Source organism: Oncorhynchus tshawytscha, linkage group LG14 (assembly GCF_018296145.1).
Source record: "Oncorhynchus tshawytscha isolate Ot180627B linkage group LG14, Otsh_v2.0, whole genome shotgun sequence".
NCBI lineage: Eukaryota > Metazoa > Chordata > Actinopteri > Salmoniformes > Salmonidae > Oncorhynchus > Oncorhynchus tshawytscha.
Window position 1 is genome coordinate 53777529 of NC_056442.1, and position 21327 is coordinate 53798855.

The 21327-nt window shown below is 45.8% G+C and overlaps 1 protein-coding gene across 1 annotated transcript in view; it reads right to left on the reverse strand.

Annotated features, from left to right (window-relative positions):
- The window catches only part of kcnab1a (potassium voltage-gated channel subfamily A regulatory beta subunit 1a), a 147006-nt gene that overhangs the window by 40594 nt on the left and 85085 nt on the right, over nucleotides 1–21327 (reverse strand). The window contains 3 exon segments of the mRNA XM_042297677.1: nucleotides 135–179; nucleotides 11516–11560; nucleotides 11671–11750. Coding sequence (XP_042153611.1) covers nucleotides 135–179; nucleotides 11516–11560; nucleotides 11671–11750 — 170 coding nt within the window.

The window sequence follows — 21327 nt, forward strand, 5'->3', positions numbered from 1 at the left end:
ACAGGAGCGTATGACAGGATGTTAACAGTGAAGAGGTGCAGAAGCAGAGAAAGAAAATGCATGTAGGTGTTTGTGTAAAGAGCTGGGCTCAGCAGTATTTGAAACATAGTTAAGACTTTTGAACAGGCACTTACTTTCCTCCCCAGTACAGCTTGGTAGTGATGACCAGACTTGATCGTCTAGAGAGAGAGAGAGAGAGAGAGAGAGAGAGAGAGAGAGAGAGGATAAAGGAGAGGGAGAGAGAGACAGAAAGGAAGGGAGAGAGGAGAGGGGGGAGAGAGGGAGAAAGAGAGAGATGGAGGGAGAGAATTAGAGAGAAACGACAGTTCTCAATAGAGATGACAGTTGTCAATAGAGATGACAGTTATCAATAGAGATGACAGTTATCAATAGAGATGACAGTTATCAATAGAGATGACAGTTATCAATAGAAATGACAGTTATCAATATAGAGATGACAGTTGTCAATATAGACATTGCAGTTATCAATAGAGAGATGACAGTTATCAGTAGAGAGAGATGACAGTTATCAATAGAGATGACAGTTATCAATAGAGATGACAGTTATCAATAGAGATGACAGTTGTCAATAGAGATGACAGTTATCAATAGAGAGAGATAACAGTTATCAATAGAGATGACAGTTATCAATAGGGAGAGCTGACAGTTATCAATAGAAAGATAACAGTTATCAATAGAGAGAGATGTCAGTTATCAATAGAGAGAGATAACAGTTATCAATAGAAATATAACCGTTATCAATAGAGAGAGATGACAGTTATCAATAGAGATGACAGTTATCAATAGAGAGAGATAACAGTTATCAATAGAAATATAAAAGTTATCAATAGAGATGCCAGTTATCAATAGAGAGATGACAGTTATCAATAGAGATGACAGTTATCCAATAGAGAGAGATAACAGTTATCAATAGAGAGAGCTGACAGTTATCAATAGAAAGATAAAAGTTATCAATAGAGATGACAATTATCAACAGAGATGACAGTTATCAATAGAGAGAGATGACAGTTATCAATAGAGAGAGATGACAGTTATCAATAGAGAGAGATGACAGTTATCAATAGAGATGACCGTTATCAATAGAGAGGTAACAGTAATCAATAGAGAGATGACAGTTATCAATATAGAGATGACAGTTATCAATAGAGAGATGACAGTTATCAATAGAGATGACAGTTATCAATAGAGAGATGACAGTTATCAAAAGAGATGACAGTTATCAATAGGGAGAGCTGACAGTTATCAATAGAAAGATAACAGTTATCAATAGAGAGATGACAGTTATCAATAGAGATGACAGTTATCAATAGAGAGATGACAGTTATCAATAGAGAGAGATGACAGTTATCAATAGAGAGAGATGACAGTTATCAATAGAGAGAGATGACAGTTATCAATAGAGATGACAGTTATCCAATAGAGAGAGATAACAGTTATCTTTAGAGAGATGACAGTTATCAATCGAGATGACAGTTATCAATCGAGATGACAGTTATCAATCGAGATGACAGTTATCAATATAGAGATGAGTGTGTACCAGTTTCGTTACGAAATGACAAAGGGAGGGAACCAACTGCAATGACAGAACATTGTGACATAACAGCTAGGACACATCAACAAGACAAGGAGATACAGAGAGACATATAACTATATGTATAACACACACACACACACACACACACACACACACACACACACACACACACACACACACACACACACACACACACACACACACACACACACACACACACACACACACAGACATAGAACTATACGCACAAACAAAAAGATAAACGCAACATGCAACGATTTCAAAGATTTTACTGAGTTACAGTTCATATGAGGAAATCAGTCAATTGAAATGAATTAATTAGGCCATAATCTCTGGATCTCACATGACTGGGAACACAGATAGGCATCTGTTGGTCACAGGTACCTTAAAAAAATGTAGTCAGTATCTGGTGCGACCACCAGTTGTCTCATGAGGAGCGACACATCACCTTCGCATAGAGTTGATCAGGCTGCTGATTGCGTCCTGTGGAATGGCTGTGTGAAGTTGCTGGATATCGGCGGGAAACTGGAACACGCTGTCGTACACGTCGATCCAGAGCATCCCAAACATGCTCAATTGGGTGACAGGTCTGGTGAGTATTCGGGGACATTTTCAGCTTCCAGAAATTGTGTACAGATCCTTGCGACATGGTGCCGTACTTTATCATGCTGAAACATGAGGCGATGGCGGTGGATCAATGGCACAACAATGTGCCTCGGGATCTCGTCACGGTATCTCTGCATTCAAATTGACATCAATAAAATGCAATTGTGTTTGTTGTCCGTAGCTTATGCCTGCCCATACCATAACCCCACTGCCACTATGGGGAACTCTGTAGACATCGTTGACATCAGCAAATCGCTCGCCCACACAACGCCATACATGCTGTCTGCCATCTGTCCGATACAGTTGAAACTCGGATTCATCTGTGAAGAGCACACTTCTCCAGAGTGCCACCGGCCATTGAAGATGAGCATTTCCCTTCAGAAGTCGGTTACGACGCCGATCTGCAGTCAGGTCAAGAACCCTGGTGAGGACGACGAGCACGCAGATGAGCATCCCTGAGACTGTTTCTGACAGTTGTGCAGAAATTCTTCGGTTGTGCAAAACCACAGTTTCATCAGCTGTCCGGGTGGCTGGTCTCAGACGATCCAGTAGGTGAAGAAGACGGATATGGAGATCCTGGGCTGGCGTGGTTACACGTGGTTTGCGATAGTGAGGCCAGGTCGCCATACTGCCAAATTCACTAAAATGACGTTGGAGGGGGCTTATGGTAGAGAAATGAACATTCAACTCACATCTCAAAATAGGGCTACTTAATGTTAGATCCCTTACTTCAAAGGCAATTATAGTCAATGAACTAATCACTGATCATAATCTTGATGTGTTTGGCCTGACTGAAACATGGCTTAAGCCTGATGAATTTACTGTGTTAAATGAGGCCTCACCTCCTGGCTACACTAGTGACCATATCGCCCGTGCATCCCGCAAAGGCGGAGGTGTTGCTAACATTTACGATAGCAAATTTAAATTTACAAAAAAAAAAATGACGTTTTCGTCTTTTGAGCTTCTAGTCATGAAATCTATGCAGCCTGCTCAATCACTTTTTATAGCTACTGTTTACAGGCCTCCTGGGCCATATACAGCGTTCCTCACTGAGTTCCCTGAATTCCTATCGGACCTTGTAGTCATAGCAGATAATATTCTAATCTTTGGTGACTTTAATATTCACATGGAAAAGTCCACAGACCCACTCCAAAAGGCTTTCGGAGCCATCATCGACTCAGTGGGTTTTGTCCAACATGTCTCTGGACCCACTCACTGTCACAGTCATACGCTGGACCTAGTTTTGTCCCATGGAATAAATGTTGTGGATCTTAATGTTTTTCCTCATAATCCTGGACTATCGGACCACCATTTTATTACGTTTGCAATTGCAACAAGTAATCTGCTCAGACCCCAACCAAGGAACATCAAAAGTCGTGCTATAAATTCACAGACTACACAAAGATTCCTTGATGTCCTTCCAGATTCCCTCTGTCTACCCAAGGACGCCAGAGGATAAAAATCAGTTAACCACCTAACTGAGGAACTCAATTTAACCTTGTAAAATACCCTAGATGCAGTTGCACCCCTAAAAACTAAAAACATTTCTCATAAGAAACTAGCTCCCTGGTACACAGAAAATACCCGAGCTCTGAAGCAAGCTTCCAGAAAATTGGAACGGAAATGGCGCCACACCAAACTGGAAGTCTTCCGACTAGCTTGGAAGGACGGTACCGTGCAGTACCGAAGAGCCCTTACTGCTGCTCGATCATCCTATCTTTCAAACTTAATTGAGGAAACAATCCGAAATTCCTTTTTGATACTGTCGCAAAGCTAACTAAAAAGCAGCATTCCCCAAGAGAGGATGACTTTCACTTTAGCAGTGATAAATTCATGAACTTCTTTGAGGAAAAGATTATGATTATTAGAAAGCAAATTACAGACTCCTCTTTAAATCTGCGTATTCCTTCGAAGCTCAGTTGTCCTGAGTCTGCACAACTCTCCCAGGACCTAGGATCAAGAGAGACGCTCAAGTGTTTTAGTAATATATCTCTTGACACAATGATGAAAATAATCATGGCCTCTAAACCTTCAAGCTGCATACTGGACCCTATTCCAACTAAACTACTGAAAGAGCTGCTTCCTGTGCTTGGCCCTCCTATGTTGAACATAATAAATGGCTCTCTATCCACCGGATGTGTACCAAACTCACTAAAAGTGGCAGTAATAAAGCCTCTCTTGAAAAAGCCAAACCTTGATCCAGAAAATATAAAAAACTATCGGCCTATATCGAATCTTCCATTCCTCTCAAATTTTTTTGAAAAGGCTGTTGCGCAGCAACTTACTGCCTTCCTGAAGACAAACAATGTATACGAAATGCTTCAGTCTGGTTTTATACCCCATCATAGCACTGAGACGGCACTTGTGAAGGTGGTAAATGACATTTTAATGGCATCGGACCGAGGCTCTGCATCTGTCCTCGTGCTCCTAGACCTTAGTGCTGCTTTTCATACCATCGATCACCACATTCTTTTGGAGAGATTGGAAACCCAAATTGGTCTACACGGACAAGTTCTGGCCTGGTTTAGATCTTATCTGTCAGAAAGATATCAGTTTGTCTCTGTGAATGGTTTGTCCTCTGACAAATCAACTGTAAATTTCGGTGTTCCTCAAGGTTCCGTTTTAGGACCACTATTGTTTTCACTATATATTTTACCTCTTGGGGATGTTATTCGAAAACATAATGTTAACTTTCACTGCTATGCGGATGACACACAGCTGTACATTTCAATGAAACATGGTGAAGCCCCAAAATTGCCCTTGCTAGAAGCATGTGTTTCAGACATAAGGAAGTGGATGGCTGTAAACTTTCTACTTTTAAACTCGGACAAAACAGAGATGCTTGTTCTAGGTCCCAAGAAACAAAGTGCTCTTCTGTTGAATCTGACAATTAATCTTAATGGTTGTACAGTCGTCTCAAATAAAACTGTGAAGGACCTCGGCATTACTCTGGACCCTGATCTCTCTTTTGAAGAACATATCAAGACCATTTCAAGGACAGCTTTTTTCCATCTACGTAACATTGCAAAAATCAGAAACTTTCTGTCAAAAAATGATGCAGAAAAATTAATCCATGCTTTTGTCACTTCTAGGTTAGACTACTGCAATGCTCTACTTTCCGGCTACCCGGATAAAGCACTAAATAAACTTCAGTTGGTGCTAAATACGGCTGCTAGAATCCTGACTAGAACCAAAAAATTTGATCACATTACTCCAGTGCTAGCCTCTCTACACTGGCTTCCTGTCAAAGCAAGGGCTGATTTCAAGGTTTTACTGCTAACCTACAAAGCATTACATGGGCCTGCTCCTACCTATCTCTCTGATTTGGTCCTGCCGTACATACCTACACGTACGCTACGGTCACAAGACGCAGGCCTCCTAATTGTCCCTAGAATTTCTAAGCAAACAGCTGGAGGCAGGGCTTTCTCCTATAGAGCTCCATTTTTATGGAACGGTCTGCCTACCCATGTCAGAGACGCAAACTCGGTCTCAACCTTTAAGTCTTTACTGAAGACTCATCTCTTCAGTGGGTCATATGATTGAGTGTAGTCTGGCCCAGGAGTGGGAAGGTGAACGGAAAGGCTCTGGAGCAACGAACCGCCCTTGCTGTCTCTGCCTGGCCAGTTCCCCTCTTTCCACTGGGATTCTCTGCCTCTAACCCTATTACAGGGGCTGAGTCACTGGCTTACTGGGGCTCTCTCATGCCGTCCCTGGAAGGGGTGCGTCACTTGAGTGGGTTGATTCACTGATGTGGTCATCCTGTCTGGGTTGGCGCCCCCCCTTGGGTTGTGCCATGGCGGAGATCTTTGTGGGCTATACTCGGCCCTGTCTCAGGATGGTAAGTTGGTGGTTGAAGATATCCCTCTAGTGGTGTGGGGGCTGTGCTTTGGCAAAGTGGGTGGGGTTATATCCTTCCTGTTTGGCCCTGTCCGGGGGTGTCCTCGGATGGGTCCACAGTGTCTCCTGACCCCTCCTGTCTCAGCCTCCAGTATTTATGCTGCAGTAGTTTATGTGTCGGGGGCTAGGGTCAGTTTGTTATATCTGGAGTACTTCTCCTGTCCAATTCGGTGTCCTGTGTGAATCTAAGTGTGCGTTCTCTAATTCTCTCCTTCTCTCTCTCGGAGGACCTGAGCCCTAGGACCATGCCCCAGGACTACCTGACATGATGACTCTTTGCTGTCCCCAGTCCACCTGACCGTGCTGCTGCTCCAGTTTCAACTGTTCTGCCTTATTATTATTCGACCATGCTGGTCATTTATGAACATTTGAACATCTTGGCCATGTTCTGTTATAATCTCCACCCGGCACAGCCAGAAGAGGACTGGCCACCCCACATAGCCTGGTTCCTCTCTAGGTTTCTTCCTAGGTTTTTGGTTTTCTTCCTAGGTTTCTACACCTGCATTGCTTGCTGTTTGGGGTTTTAGGCTGAGTTTCTGTACAGCACTTTGAGATATCAGCTGATGTACGAAGGGCTATATAAATACATTTGATTTGATTTGATTTTCTTAATACTGCATTGTTGGTTAAAGGGCTTGTAAAGTAAACATTTCACCTGTTGTATTCTACGCTTGTGACTAATAACATTAGATTTGATGATTTGATTTGATTTTGTTTGGTTAAGGGTGAATTGGTGTGTGAGAGATATATTATGTATAACCTACCTAAAAACAAGAGATCACTATGTGCACAGGTCAGATCAGGGATATTACCTCTGTTTATTGAAACAGGTCAGATCAGGGATATTGCCTCTGCGTATTGAAACAGGTCAGATCAGGGATATTGCCTCTGTGTATTGAAACAGGTCAGATCAGGGATATTGCCTCTGCGTATTGAAACAGGTCAGATCAGGGATATTGTCTCTGTGTATTGAAACAGGTCAGATCAGGGATATTGCCTCTGCGTATTGAAACAGGTCAGATCAGGGATATTGCCTCTGCGTATTGAAACAGGTCAGATCAGGGATATTGCCTCTGTGTATTGAAACAGGTCAGATCAGGGATATTGCCTCTGCGTATTGAAACAGGTCAGATCAGGGATATTGCCTCTGCGTATTGAAACAGGTCAGATCAGGGATATTGCCTCTGTGTATTGAAACAGGTCAGATCAGGGATATTGCCTCTGTGTATTGAAACAGGTCAGATCAGGGATATTGCCTCTGCGTATTGAAACAGGTCAGATCAGGGATATTGCCTCTGTGTATTGAAACAGGTCAGATCAGGGATATTGCCTCTGCGTATTGAAACAGGTCAGATCAGGGATATTGCCTCTGTGTATTGAAACAGGTCAGATCAGGGATATTGCCTCTGCGTATTGAAAGAGGTCAGATCAGGGATATTGCCTCTGCGTATTGAAACAGGTAAGATCAGGGATATTGCCTCTGTGTATTGAAACAGGTCAGATCAGGGATATTGCCTCTGCGTATTGAAACAGGTCAGATCAGGGATATTGCCTCTGCGTATTGAAACAGGTCAGATCAGGGATATTGCCTCTGTGTATTGAAACAGGTCAGATCAGGGATATTGCCTCTGTGTATTGAAACAGGTCAGATCAGGGATATTGTCTCTGTGTATTGAAACAGGTCAGATCAGGGATATTGCCTCTGCGTATTGAAACAGGTCAGATCAGGGATATTGCCTCTGTGTATTGAAACAGGTCAGATCAGGGATATTGCCTCTGCGTATTGAAACAGGTCAGATCAGGGATATTGCCTCTGTTTATTGAAACAGGTCGGTATTGTGGTGAAATGGAAAAGGAAAGACTACGTAACTATTGTGACCTCGGAGAAATAGAGAATGAAACTCATTTTCTCCTCTGTTGCCCTTCCTACCATTACGTGGCTGTGCGATGAGGAGAAACTGAAATGGTTGTTTTTCTATTGTATTTTTCCATTTGCTCCATTTTTAAATGGAATAAAAGAAAAAGAAAATTATAATTTAATAATAAAACATATTTCGCTCCAGATATATACCAAAGGGCATACTGTAGATTGTGTGTAGGTCTCTATCAAACTTGAATCTTCTCTGTGTACCAGACCGGGTTAAAACGCCTTCCGCTTTATTTCTCTCTATGTATTTATTTGGATTATTTTTACTGCTAGAATTATAGAACTATAGAATTATAGAATTATAGAATTATAGAATTATAGAACTATAGAATTATAGAATTATAGAATTATAGAACTATAGAATTATAGAATTATAGAATTATAGAATTATAGAACTATAGAATTATAGAATTATAGAATTATAGAACTATAGAATTATAGAATTATAGAATTATAGAATTATAGCTATGATGTAGAGATGTATTTTTTCACTCTTTATGCGGTGCGCACAGAACACCTGAAGAATTATCACTGAATTATCACTGAATTATCACTGATTTATCACTGAATTATCACTGAATTATCACTGAATTATCATTGAATTATCACTGAATTATCACTGAATTATCACTGAATTATCACTGAATTATCATTGAATTCTCACTGAATTATCACTGAATTATCACTGAATTATCATTGAATTATCACTGAATTATCACTGAATTATCACTGAATTATCACTGAATTATCACTGAATTATCATTGAATTATCACTGTGTCATTTTAATACTTGTTTATGTTGCCATTAATCCTATAAGGGATGGATTGCCAAGTAGCAATTTGACACAAAAATACAATTTAATGAAAAAATGAATTCAATATATTCACTCTATACAGACACAAAGAGGTACAGAGGCACACAGACACACAAACGCACACAGGAAGGCATGGAACATGCATATAGGCACTTATATACAGATGGAACACACATATAGGCACTTATATACAGATGGACCACTCATATAGGCACTTATATACAGATGTAACACTCATATAGGCACTTATATACAGATGGACCACTCATATAGGCACTTATATACAGATGTAACACTCATATAGGCACTTATATACAGATGGAACACACATATAGGCACTTAGGGGTTAATGGTCTAATGTTAAGTAGTGGTCAGTGGTCTAATGTTAAGTAGTGGTCAGTGGTCTAATGTTAAGTAGTGGTCAGTGGTCTAATGTTAAGTAGTGGTCAGTGGTCTAATGTTAAGTAGGGGTCAGTGGTCTAATGTTAAGTAGGGGTCAGTGGTCTAATGTTAAGTAGGGGTCAGTGGTCTAATGTTAAGTAGGGGTCAATGGTCTAATGTTAAGTAGTGGTCAGTGGTCTAATGTTAAGTAGGGGTCAGTGGTCTAATGTTAAGTAGGGGTCAGTGGTCTAATGTTAAGTAGTGGTCAGTGGTCTAATGTTAAGTAGGGGTCAGTGGTCTAATGTTAAGTAGTGGTCAGTGGTCTAATGTTAAGTAGTGGTCAGTGGTCTAATGTTAAGTAGTGGTCAGTGGTCTAATGTTAAGTAGTGGTCAGTGGTCTAATGTTAAGTAGTGGTCAGTGGTCTAATGTTAAATAGGGGTCAGTGGTCTAATGTTAAGTAGGGGTCAGTGGTCTAATGTTAAGTAGGGGTCAGTGGTCTAATGTTAAGTAGGGGTCAATGGTCTAATGTTAAGTAGTGGTCAGTGGTCTAATGTTAAGTAGGGGTCAGTGGTCTAATGTTAAGTAGGGGTCAGTGGTCTAATGTTAAGTAGTGGTCAGTGGTCTAATGTTAAGTAGGGGTCAGTGGTCTAATGTTAAGTAGGAGTCAGTGGTCTAATGTTAAGTAGCGGTCAGTGGTCTAATGTTAAGTAGTGGTCAGTGGTCTGATGTTAAGTAGTGGTCTAATGTTAAGTAGGGGTCAGTGGTCTAATGTTAAGTAGTGGTCAGTGGTCTAATGTTAAGTAGGGGTCAGTGGTCTAATGTTAAGTAGGGGTCAGTGGTCTAATGTTAAGTAGTGGTCAGTGGTCTGATGTTAAGTAGTGGTCTAATGTTAAGTAGTGGTCAGTGGTCTGATGTTAAGTAGTGGTCAGTGGTCTAATGTTAAGTAGGGGTCAGTGGTCTAATGTTAAGTAGGGGTCAGTGGTCTGATGTTAAGTAGTGGTCAGTGGTCTGATGTTAAGTAGTGGTCTAATGTTAAGTAGAGGTCAGTGGTCTGATGTTAAGTAGTGGTCAGTGGTCTAATGTTAAGTAGGGGTCAGTGGTCTAATGTTAAGTAGTGGTCAGTGGTCTAATGTTAAGTAGAGGTCAGTGGTCTAATGTTAAGTAGGGGTCAGTGGTCTAATGTTAAGTAGGGGTCAGTGGACTGATGTTAAGTAGGGGTCAGTGGTCTAATGTTAAGTAGGGGTCAGTGGTCTGATGTTAAGTAGGGGTCAGTGGTCTGATGTTAAGTAGGGGTCAATGGTCTAATGTTAAGTAGTGGTCAATGGTCTAATGTTAAGTAGGGGTCAATGGTCTAATGTTAAGTAGGGGTCAGTGGTCTAATGTTAAGTAGGGGTCAATGGTCTAATGTTAAGTAGGGGTCAGTGGTCTAATGTTAAGTAGGGTTCAATGGTCTAATGTTAAGTAGGGATCAATGGTCTGATGTTAAGTAGTGGTCTAATGTTAAGTAGGGGTCAGTGGTCTAATGTTAAGTAGGGGTCAGTAGTCTAATGTTAAGTAGGGGTCAGTGGTCTAATGTTAAGTAGGGGTCAATGGTCTAATGTTAAGTAGTGGTCTAATGTTAAGTAGTGGTCAGTGGTCTGATGTTAAGTAGTGGTCAATGGTCTAATATGAAGTAGGGGTCAATGGTCTAATGTTAAGTAAGGGTTAATGGTGTGAGGATCCCTTTTGATGTTCCTGGGGTCTAATTGGGGGGAATGTTTATAGTGGGATGCTGTATAGTGTTATAAGATCAGTTGCCCCCATTGGGAAACAGACTGCTTATGTAACAGATTTACTGAGAGGAACTGCAGGGGAAGGGAGGAAGTGTGTGAAGGGAGGAAGTGAGTGTGAATCTCTGTTGGAGTCCCTTCATCTTCTCCTCCCCTTCCTCTTTTCCTCCTGCTTCCCTCTAAACTTTAGTCCCTTGTGTAAGCAACTGTCAACTCCCTCACAGAAAGAGCATGTCAATCAATAGTGAAAGTTTGAAGGAAAACCAAATCTTCAAAAGGAGAAAACCTCTCTCTCTTCCTGGCCCTACCATGGAACTCTCAGAGGCTTCTGGAAGCATCTGCCAGTCGACATGGTTACAGAGACAGGAAGTGCTTAAGTGAATCTGATTTTGAGGTGGAGTTTAGGAAAACAACACTGCTGACACACACACACACACACACACACACACACACACACACACACACACACACACACACACACACACACACACACACACACACACACACACACACACACACACACACACACACACAGTGGCCTACCTCCAGGACTTCTTTTTAATGATATTACCCAATATGGCTTCAGCTCTAAAAAAAAAGCAATGGAAGAAAGTGTCACAACAGTATCACATAGCTGACCATCGCGTGCTGTTACAGTGATGTGATATAAAGACGTTTACTACTCTATCCTGACTCACTTTCCAGCAGCGTACACCTCCGCTGTGTCAAACAGATTGACCCCACTCTCATACGCTATGGTCATCAGCTGCTCGGCCACCTGGGAAAACACACAGAGGTCAGAGGTCAAAGATGTCACTCACACTCAACACTTAACATAATACACAGGCATTCTCATCGTCATCGTCGTTATCATCATCAGATGTAGGAACCCCTGGTTAACAGCCAGGATTTAATCCATCTATCTAACATCATAAGGCTGTTTGGTTGGTAGAAACACTGTCTGGCTCTGCTCCTCCTCTCAGTTCCACTGTCTTCCTTCTCTCGTCCAGGATACTGTAGACAGTGTTTCCAGTCTGCTTCTATAGTTGTCCTTCTCTAGAGAGCTGAGCTGCTCGTCTCTCCAGTGTGTTTCTGTGTCAGCGCAGCAGGCTGAGGCAGCAGACTTGACTGTGATTCACACAGACTGCAGATCATACATCATCAGGCTGAATTGTTCCCAGATTAAATTATTTTTTATAGTGTGTTTTTTATAGTGTGTTTATTCAATGAGGCTGTAAGTGAATTTGCTATCATTTCCTACTGCAGCGGTGTGAGAGCAAATGTGTGTGTGTCTGTGTGTGAGACTGGGAGTGTGTGTGTCTGTGTGTGAGACTGGGAGTGTGTGTGTCTGTGTGTGAGACTGGGAGTGTGTGTGTCTGTGTGTGAGACTGGGAGTGTGTGTGTCTGTGTGTGAGACTGGGAGTGTGTGTGTCTGTGTGTGAGACTGGGAGTGTGTGTGTCTGTGTGTGAGACTGGGAGTGTGTGTGTCTGTGTGTGAGACTGTGTGAGACTGGGAGTGTGTGTGTCTGTGTGTGAGACTGGGAGTGTGTGTGTCTGTGTGTGAGACTGGGAGTGTGTGTGTCTGTGTGTGAGACTGGGAGTGTGTGTGTCTGTGTGTGAGACTGGGAGTGTGTGTGTCTGTGTGTGAGACTGGGAGTGTGTGTGTCTGTGTGTGAGACTGGGAGTGTGTGTGTCTGTGTGTGAGACTGGGTGTGTGTCTGTGTGTCTGTGTGTGAGACTGGGAGTGTGTGTGTCTGTGTGTGAGACTGGGAGTGTGTGTGTCTGTGTGTGAGACTGGGAGTGTGTGTGTCTGTGTGTGAGACTGGGAGTGTGTGTGTCTGTGTGTGAGACTGGGAGTGTGTGTGTCTGTGTGTGAGACTGGGAGTGTGTGTGTCTGTGTGTGAGACTGGGAGTGTGTGTGTCTGTGTGTGAGACTGGGAGTGTGTGTGTCTGTGTGTGAGACTGGGAGTGTGTGTGTGTCTGTGTGTGAGACTGGGAGTGTGTGTGTCTGTGTGTGAGACTGGGAGTGTGTGTGTCTGTGTGTCTGTGTGTGAGACTGGGAGTGTGTGTGTCTGTGTGTGAGACTGGGAGTGTGTGTGTCTGTGTGTGAGACTGGGAGTGTGTGTGTCTGTGTGTGAGACTGGGAGTGTGTGTGTCTGTGTGTGAGACTGGGAGTGTGTGTGTCTGTGTGTGAGACTGGGAGTGTGTGTGTCTGTGTGTGAGACTGGGAGTGTGTGTGTCTGTGTGTGAGACTGGGAGTGTGTGTGTCTGTGTGTGAGACTGGGAGTGTGTGTGTCTGTGTGTGAGACTGGGAGTGTGTGTGTCTGTGTGTGAGACTGGGAGTGTGTGTGTCTGTGTGTGAGACTGGGAGTGTGTGTGTCTGTGTGTGAGACTGGACTGGGAGTGTGTGTGTCTGTGTGTGAGACTGGGAGTGTGTGTGTCTGTGTGTGAGACTGGGAGTGTGTGTGTCTGTGTGTGAGACTGGGAGTGTGTGTGTCTGTGTGTGAGACTGGGAGTGTGTGTGTCTGTGTGTGAGACTGGGAGTGTGTGTGTCTGTGTGTGAGACTGGGAGTGTGTGTGTCTGTGTGTGAGACTGGGAGTGTGTGTGTCTGTGTGTGAGACTGGGAGTGTGTGTGTCTGTGTGTGAGACTGGGAGTGTGTGTGTCTGTGTGTGTGTGTCTGTGTGTGAGACTGGGAGTGTGTGTGTCTGTGTGTGAGACTGGGAGTGTGTGTGTCTGTGTGTGAGACTGGGAGTGTGTGTGTGTGTCTGTGTGTGAGACTGGGAGTGTGTGTGTCTGTGTGTGAGACTGGGAGTGTGTGTGTCTGTGTGTGAGACTGGGAGTGTGTGTGTCTGTGTGTGAGACTGGGAGTGTGTGTGTCTGTGTGTGAGACTGGGAGTGTGTGTGTCTGTGTGTGAGACTGGGAGTGTGTGTGTCTGTGTGTGAGACTGGGAGTGTGTGTGTCTGTGTGTGAGACTGGGAGTGTGTGTGTCTGTGTGTGAGACTGGGAGTGTGTGTGTCTGTGTGTGAGACTGGGAGTGTGTGTGTCTGTGTGTGAGACTGGGAGACTGGGAGTGTGTGTGTCTGTGTGTGAGACTGGGAGTGTGTGTGTCTGTGTGTGAGACTGGGAGTGTGTGTGTCTGTGTGTGAGACTGGGAGTGTGTGTGTCTGTGTGTGAGACTGGGAGTGTGTGTGTCTGTCTGTGTGAGACTGGGAGTGTGTGTGTCTGTGTGTGAGACTGGGAGTGTGTGTGTCTGTGTGTGAGACTGGGAGTGTGTGTGTCTGTGTGTGAGACTGGGAGTGTGTGTGTCTGTGTGTGAGACTGGGAGTGTGTGTGTCTGTGTGTGAGACTGGGAGTGTGTCTGTGTGAGACTGGGAGTGTGTGTGTCTGTGTGTGAGACTGGGAGTGTGTGTGTCTGTGTGTGAGACTGGGAGTGTGTGTGTGTGAGTCTGTGTGTGAGACTGGGAGTGTGTGTGTCTGTGTCTGTGTGTGAGACTGGGAGTGTGTGTGTCTGTGTGTGAGACTGGGAGTGTGTGTGTCTGTGTGTGAGACTGGGAGTGTGTGTGTCTCTTTGTGAGACTGGGAGTGTGTGTGTCTGGGAGTGTGTGTGTCTAGGGTGTGTGAGACTGGGAGTGTGTCTGTGTGTGAGACTGGGAGTGTGTGTGTCTGTGTGAGACTGGGAGTGTGTGTGTCTGTGTGTGAGACTGGGAGTGTGTGTGTCTGTGTGTGAGACTGGGAGTGTGTGTGTCTGTGTGTGAGACTGGGAGTGTGTGTGTCTGTGTGTGAGACTGGGAGTGTGTGTGTCTGTGTGTGAGACTGGGTGTGTGTGTGTGAGACTGTGTGTGAGACTGGGAGTGTGTGTGTCTGTGTGTGAGACTGGGAGTGTGTGTGTCTGTGTGTGAGACTGGGAGTGTGTGTGTCTGTGTGTGAGACTGGGAGTGTGTGTGTCTGTGTGTGAGACTGGGAGTGTGTGTGTCTGTGTGTGAGACTGGGAGTGTGTGTGTCTGTGTGTGAGACTGGGAGTGTGTGTGTCTGTGTGTGAGACTGGGAGTGTGTGTGTCTGTGTGTGAGACTGGGAGTGTGTGTGTCTGTGTGTGAGACTGGGAGTGTGTGTGTCTGTGTGTGAGACTGGGAGTGTGTGTGTCTGTGTGTGAGACTGGGAGTGTGTGTGTCTGTGTGTGAGACTGGGAGTGTGTGTGTCTGTGTGTGAGACTGGGAGTGTGTGTGTCTGTGTGTGAGAGACTGGGAGTGTGTGTGTCTGTGTGTGAGACTGGGAGTGTGTGTGTCTGTGTGAGACTGAGACTGGTGAGACTGTGTGTGTCTGTGTGTGAGACTGGGAGTGTGTGTGTCTGTGTGTGAGACTGGGAGTGTGTGTGTCTGTGTGTGAGACTGGGAGTGTGTGTGTCTGTGTGTGAGACTGGGAGTGTCTGTGTGTGAGACTGTGTCTGTGTGTGAGACTGGGGAGTGTGTGTCTGTGTGTGAGACTGGGAGTGTGTGTGTCTGTGTGTGAGACTGGGAGTGTGTGTGTCTGTGTGTGAGACTGGGAGTGTGTGTGTCTGTGTGTGAGACTGGGAGTGTGTGTGTCTGTGTGTGAGACTGGGAGTGTGTGTGTCTGTGTGTGAGACTGGGAGTGTGTGTGTCTGTGTGTGAGACTGGGAGTGTGTGTGTCTGTGTGTGAGACTGGGAGTGTGTGTGTGTGTGTGTCTGTCTGTGTGTGAGACTGGGAGTGTGTGTGTCTGTGTGTGAGACTGGGAGTGTGTGTGTCTGTGTGTGAGACTGGGAGTGTGTGTGTCTGTGTGTGAGACTGGGAGTGTGTGTGTCTGTGTGTGAGACTGGGAGTGTGTGTGTCTGTGTGTGAGACTGGGAGTGTGTGTGTCTGTGTGTGAGACTGGGAGTGTGTGTGTCTGTGTGTGAGACTGGGAGTGTGTGTGTCTCTTTGTGAGACTGGGAGTGTGTGTGTGTCTTTGTGAGACTGGGAGTGTGTGTGTCTGTGTGTGAGACTGGGAGTGTGTGTGTCTGTGTGTGAGACTGGGAGACTGGGAGTGTGTGTCTCTTTGTGAGACTGGGAGTGTGTGTGTCTGTGTGTGAGACTGGGAGTGTGTGTGTCTCTTTGTGAGACTGGGAGTGTGTGTGTCTGTGTGGTGAGACTGGGAGTGTGTGTGTCTCTTTGTGAGACTGGGAGTGTGTGTGTCTGTGTGTGAGACTGGGAGTGTGTGTGTCTCTTTGTGAGACTGGGAGTGTGTGTGTCTGTGTGTGAGACTGGGAGTGTGTGTGTCTGTTTGTGAGACTGGGAGTGTGTGTGTCTCTTTGTGAGACTGGGAGTGTGTGTGTCTCTTTGTGAGACTGGGAGTGTGTGTGTCTCTTTGTGAGACTGGGAGTGTGTGTGTGTCTGTGTGTGAGACTGGGAGACTGTGTGTGTCTGTGTGTGAGACTGGGAGTGTGTGTGTCTCTTTGTGAGACTGGGAGTGTGTGTGTCTCTTTGTGAGACTGGGAGTGTGTGTGTCTCTGTGTGAGACTGGGAGTGTGTGTGTCTCTTTGTGAGACTGGGAGTGTGTGTGTCTGTGTGTGAGACTGGGTGTGTGTGTGTATGTCTGTGTGTGAGACTGGGAGTGTGTGTGTCTGTGTGTGAGACTGGGAGTGTGTATGTCTGTGTGTGAGACTGGGAGTGTGTGTGTCTGTGTGTGAGACTGGGAGTGTGTATGTCTGTGTGTGAGACTGGGAGTGTGTGTGTCTGTGTGTGAGACTGGGAGTGTGTATGTCTGTGTGTGAGACTGGGAGTGTGTGTGTGTCTGTGTGAGACTGGGAGTGTGTGTGTGTGTCTCTTTGTGAGACTGGGAGTGTGTATGTCTGTGTGTGAGACTGGGAGTGTGTGTGTCTGTTTGTGAGACTGGGAGTGTGTATGTCTGTGTGAGACTGGGTGTGTGTGTCTCTTTGTGAGACTGGGAGTGTGTATGTCTGTGTGTGAGACTGGGAGTGTGTGTGTGTCTGTGTGTGAGACTGGGAGTGTGTGTGTGAGATGTCTGTGTGTGAGACTGGGAGTGTGTGTGTCTGTGTGTGAGACTGGGAGTGTGTGTGTCTGTGTGTGAGACTGGGAGTGTGTGTGTGTCTGTGTGTGAGACTGGGAGTGTGTGTGTCTCTTTGTGAGACTGGGAGTGTGTGTGTCTCTGTGTGAGACTGGGAGTGTGTGTGTCTGTGTGTGAGACTGGGAGTGTGTGTGTGTGTGTGTGAGACTGGGAGTGTGTATGTCTGTGTGTGAGACTGGGAGTGTGTGTGTCTGTGTGTGAGACTGGGAGTGTGTGTGTCTGTGTGTGAGACTGGGAGTGTGTGTGTCTGTGTGTGAGACTGGGAGTGTGTGTGTCTCTTTGTGAGACTGGGAGTGTGTGTGTCTGTGTGTGAGACTGGGAGTGTGTGTGTCTGTGTGAGACTGGGAGTGTGTGTGTCTTTGCGAGACTGGGAGTGTGTGTGTCTCTTTGTGAGACTGGGAGTGTGTGTGTCTCTTTGTGAGACTGGGAGTGTGTGTGTCTGTGTGTGAGACTGGGAGTGTGTGTGTCTCTTTGTGAGACTGGGAGTGTGTGTGTCTCTTTGTGAGACTGGGAGTGTGTGTGTGTGTCTGTGTGTGAGACTGGGAGTGTGTATGTCTGTATGAGACTGGGTGTGTGTCTCTTTGCGAGACTGGGAGTGTGTGTGTCTCTTTGTGAGACTGGGAGTGTGTGTGTCTCTTTGCGAGACTGGGAGTGTGTGTGTCTGTGTGTGAGACTGGGAGTGTGTGTGTCTCTTTGTGAGACTGGGAGTGTGTGTGTCTCTTTGTGAGACTGGGAGTGTGTGTGTCTGTGTGTGAGACTGGGAGTGTGTGTGTCTGTGTGTGAGACAGTGTGTGTGTGTCTGTGTGTGAGACTGGGAGTGTGTGTGTCTGTGTGTGAGACAGAGTGTGTGTGTCTCTTTGCGAGACTGGGAGTGTGTGTGTCTCTTTACAAGACTGGGAGTGTGTGTGTCTGTGTGTGAGACAGAGTGTGTGTGTCTGTGTGTGAGACTGGGAGTGTGTGTGTCTCTTTACGAGACTGGGAGTGTGTGTGTCTCTTTACGAGACTGGGAGTGTGTGTGTCTCTTTGCGAGACTGGGAGTGTGTGCGTCTCTTTACGAGACTGGGAGTGTGTGTGTCTGTGTGTGAGACAGAGTGTGTGTGTCTGTGTGTGAGACTGGGAGTGTGTGTGTCTGTGTGTGAGACTGGGAGTGTGTGTGTCTGTGTGTGAGACTGGGAGTGTGTGTGTCTGTGTGTGAGACTGGGAGTGTGTGTGTCTGTGTGTGAGACTGGGAGTGTGTATGTCTGTGTGAGACAGGGTGTGTGTGTCTCTTTGCGAGACTGGGAGTGTGTGTGTCTGTGTGTGAGACTGGGAGTGTGTGTGTCTGTGTGTGAGACTGGGAGTGTGTGTGTCTGTGTGTGAGACTGGGAGTGTGTATGTCTGTGTGAGACAGGGTGTGTGTGTCTCTTTGCGAGACTGGGAGCTGGGAGTGTGTGTGTCTGTGTGTGAGACTGGGAGTGTGTGTGTCTGTGTGTGAGACTGGGAGTGTGTGTGTCTGTGTGAGACAGGGTGTGTGTGTCTCTTTGCGAGACTGGGAGTGTGTGTGTCTGTGTGTGAGACTGGGAGTGTGTGTGTCTGTGTGTGAGACTGGGAGTGTGTGTGTCTCTTTGCGAGACTGGGAGTGTGTGTGTCTGTGTGTGAGACTGGGAGTGTGTATGTCTGTGTGAGACAGGGTGTGTGTGTCTGTGTGTGAGACTGGGAGTGTGTGTGTCTGTGTGTGATACAGAGTGTGTGTGTCTGTGTGTGAGACTGGGAGTGTGTGTGTGTCTGTGTGTGAGACTGGGAGTGTGTGTGTCTGTGTGTGAGACTGGGAGTGTGTGTGTCTGTGTGTGAGACAGAGTGTGTGTGTCTGTGTGTGAGACTGGGAGTGTGTGTGTCTGTGTGTGATACAGAGTGTGTGTGTCTGTGTGTGAGACTGGGAGTTTGTGTGTCTGTGTGTGATACAGAGTGTGTGTGTCTGTGTGTGAGACTGGGAGTGTGTGTGTCTGTGTGTGAGACAGAGTGTGTGTGTCTGTGTGTGAGACTGGGAGTGTGTGTGTCTGTGTGTGATACAGAGTGTGTGTGTCTGTGTGTGTGTGAGACTGGGAGTGTGTGTGTCTCTTTGCGAGACTGGGAGTGTGTGTGTCTGTGTGTGAGACTGGGAGTGTGTATGTCTGTGTGAGACAGGGTGTGTGTGTCTGTGTGTGTGAGACTGGGGTGTGTGTGTCTGTGTGTGAGACTGGGAGTGTGTGTGTCTGTGTGTGAGACTGGGAGTGTGTGTGTCTGTGTGTGAGACTGAGAGTGTGTCTGTGTGTGAGACTGGGAGTGTGTGTGTCTGTGTAAGAGACTGAGAGTGTGTCTGTGTGTGAGACAGAGTGTGTGTCTCTGTGTGTGAGACAGAGTGTGTGTCTCTGTGTGTGAGTAACCGTCTCCCTATTTGAGTTGTAGAGGACTTTGGAAGCGTTGCCACTAACAGAGTTCCCTAATCCAATCTCCTCTACCCCGCTGAGGATCTGTCCGTCAACTCTCTTACATTATCTCTGCGGCTAGAAGTTTGGCAAGGATCCAAACCCTGGTGTGTGTGTGTGTGTGTGTGTGTGTGTGTGTGTGTGTGTGTGTGTGTGTGTGTGTGTGTGTGTGTGTGTGTGTGTGTGTGTGTGTGTGTGTGTGTGTGTGAGAGCGGATGATCCAACGCGTCGGATGAAAGAGGAGAGAGGGATTAAAAATAAATAAAACAGAGGAATGGAGCTGGAACACTGTCTGCTCAGAATGGAGCTGGAACACTGGCTGCTCAGAATGGAACTGGAACACTGGCTGCTCAGAATGGAGCTGGAACACTGGCTGCTCAGAATGGAGCTGGAACACTGGCTGCTCAGAATGGAACTGGAACACTGTCTGCTCAGAATGGAACTGGAACACTGGCTGCTCAGAATGGAACTGGAACACTGGCTGCTCAGAATGGAGCTGGAACACTGGCTGCTCAGAATGGAACTGGAACACTGTCTGCTCAGAATGGAACTGGAACACAGAATGGAACTGGAACACTGGCTGCTCAGAATGGAACTGGAACACTGGCTGCTCAGAATGGAGCTGGAACACTGGCTGCTCAGAATGGAGCTGGAACACTGGCTGCTCAGAATGGAGCTGGAACACTGGCTGTTCAGAATGGGGCTGGAACACTGGCTGCCTAGAATGGAACTGGAACACTGGCTGCTCAGAATGGAGCTGGAACACTGGCTGTTCAGAATGGATCTGGAACACTGGCTGCTCAAAATGGAGCTGGAACACTGGCTGCTCAAAATGGAGCTGGAACACTGGCTGCTCAAAATGGAGCTGGAACACTGGCTGCTCAGAATGGAGCTGGAACACTGGCTGCTCAAAATGGAGCTGGAACACTGGCTGCTCAAAATGGAGCTGGAACACTGGCTGCTCAGAATGGAGCTGGAACACTGGCTGCTCAGAATGGAACTGGAACACTGTCTGCTCAGAATGGAACTGGAACACTGGCTGCTCAGAATGACTGGGGACAAAAATGAGCTAATGTCAAAGTGGTTGTAATAGAGCAGGGACAATATACTGTGAAATGAAACACTGATTGATGACTGACAGAGAGACAGAAAGATAAACAGAGGAATAGAGACAGGGAGAGAGAGACTAAGAGAGAGGTGAAGAAAGACTTGGGGAGAGATAATGTACTTTTTAAATGTTCCTAAAAGCCACCCAATGTGAAAACCCTCGTCTTCAGCACTAGGTCAATGGGCTTATCTATAAACTGAGATATGACCTTCTCTGGTATAGAGAGAGAGAGAGAGAGAGAGAGAGAGAGAGAGAGAGAGAGAGAGAGAGAGAGAGAGAGAGAGAGAGAGAGAGAGAGAGAGAGAGAGAGAGAGAGAGAGAGAGAGAGAGAGAGAGAGAGAGAGAGAGGAGAGAGAGAGAGAGAGAGAGAGAGAGAGTTTTACTTTTGTTCATTAGCTACTTCACTTGCTATGACAATGTTAACATATATTTCCCATGCCAGTAGAGCACTTAAATTGAAATGAATTGTATTGATAAAAAAGAGGAGAGGAAGAGTGTGGTGGAAAGAGGAGTTTCAGAGAGAAGAAGAGGCTAATTGAATGAGAGGGAAAGGGAGAAGAAAGCAGAGCAGAAACAAGGAGACGTGGGGAGAAAATGAGAGAGAGAAAGTCTGAAAGACAAGGTCATGGTTACTCTGACACGACTTCATAATCACATTCACTTACTGCAATTTAAAAATCCAATTACTGCTAATCTCTACACTGTCACCACACGGACCTC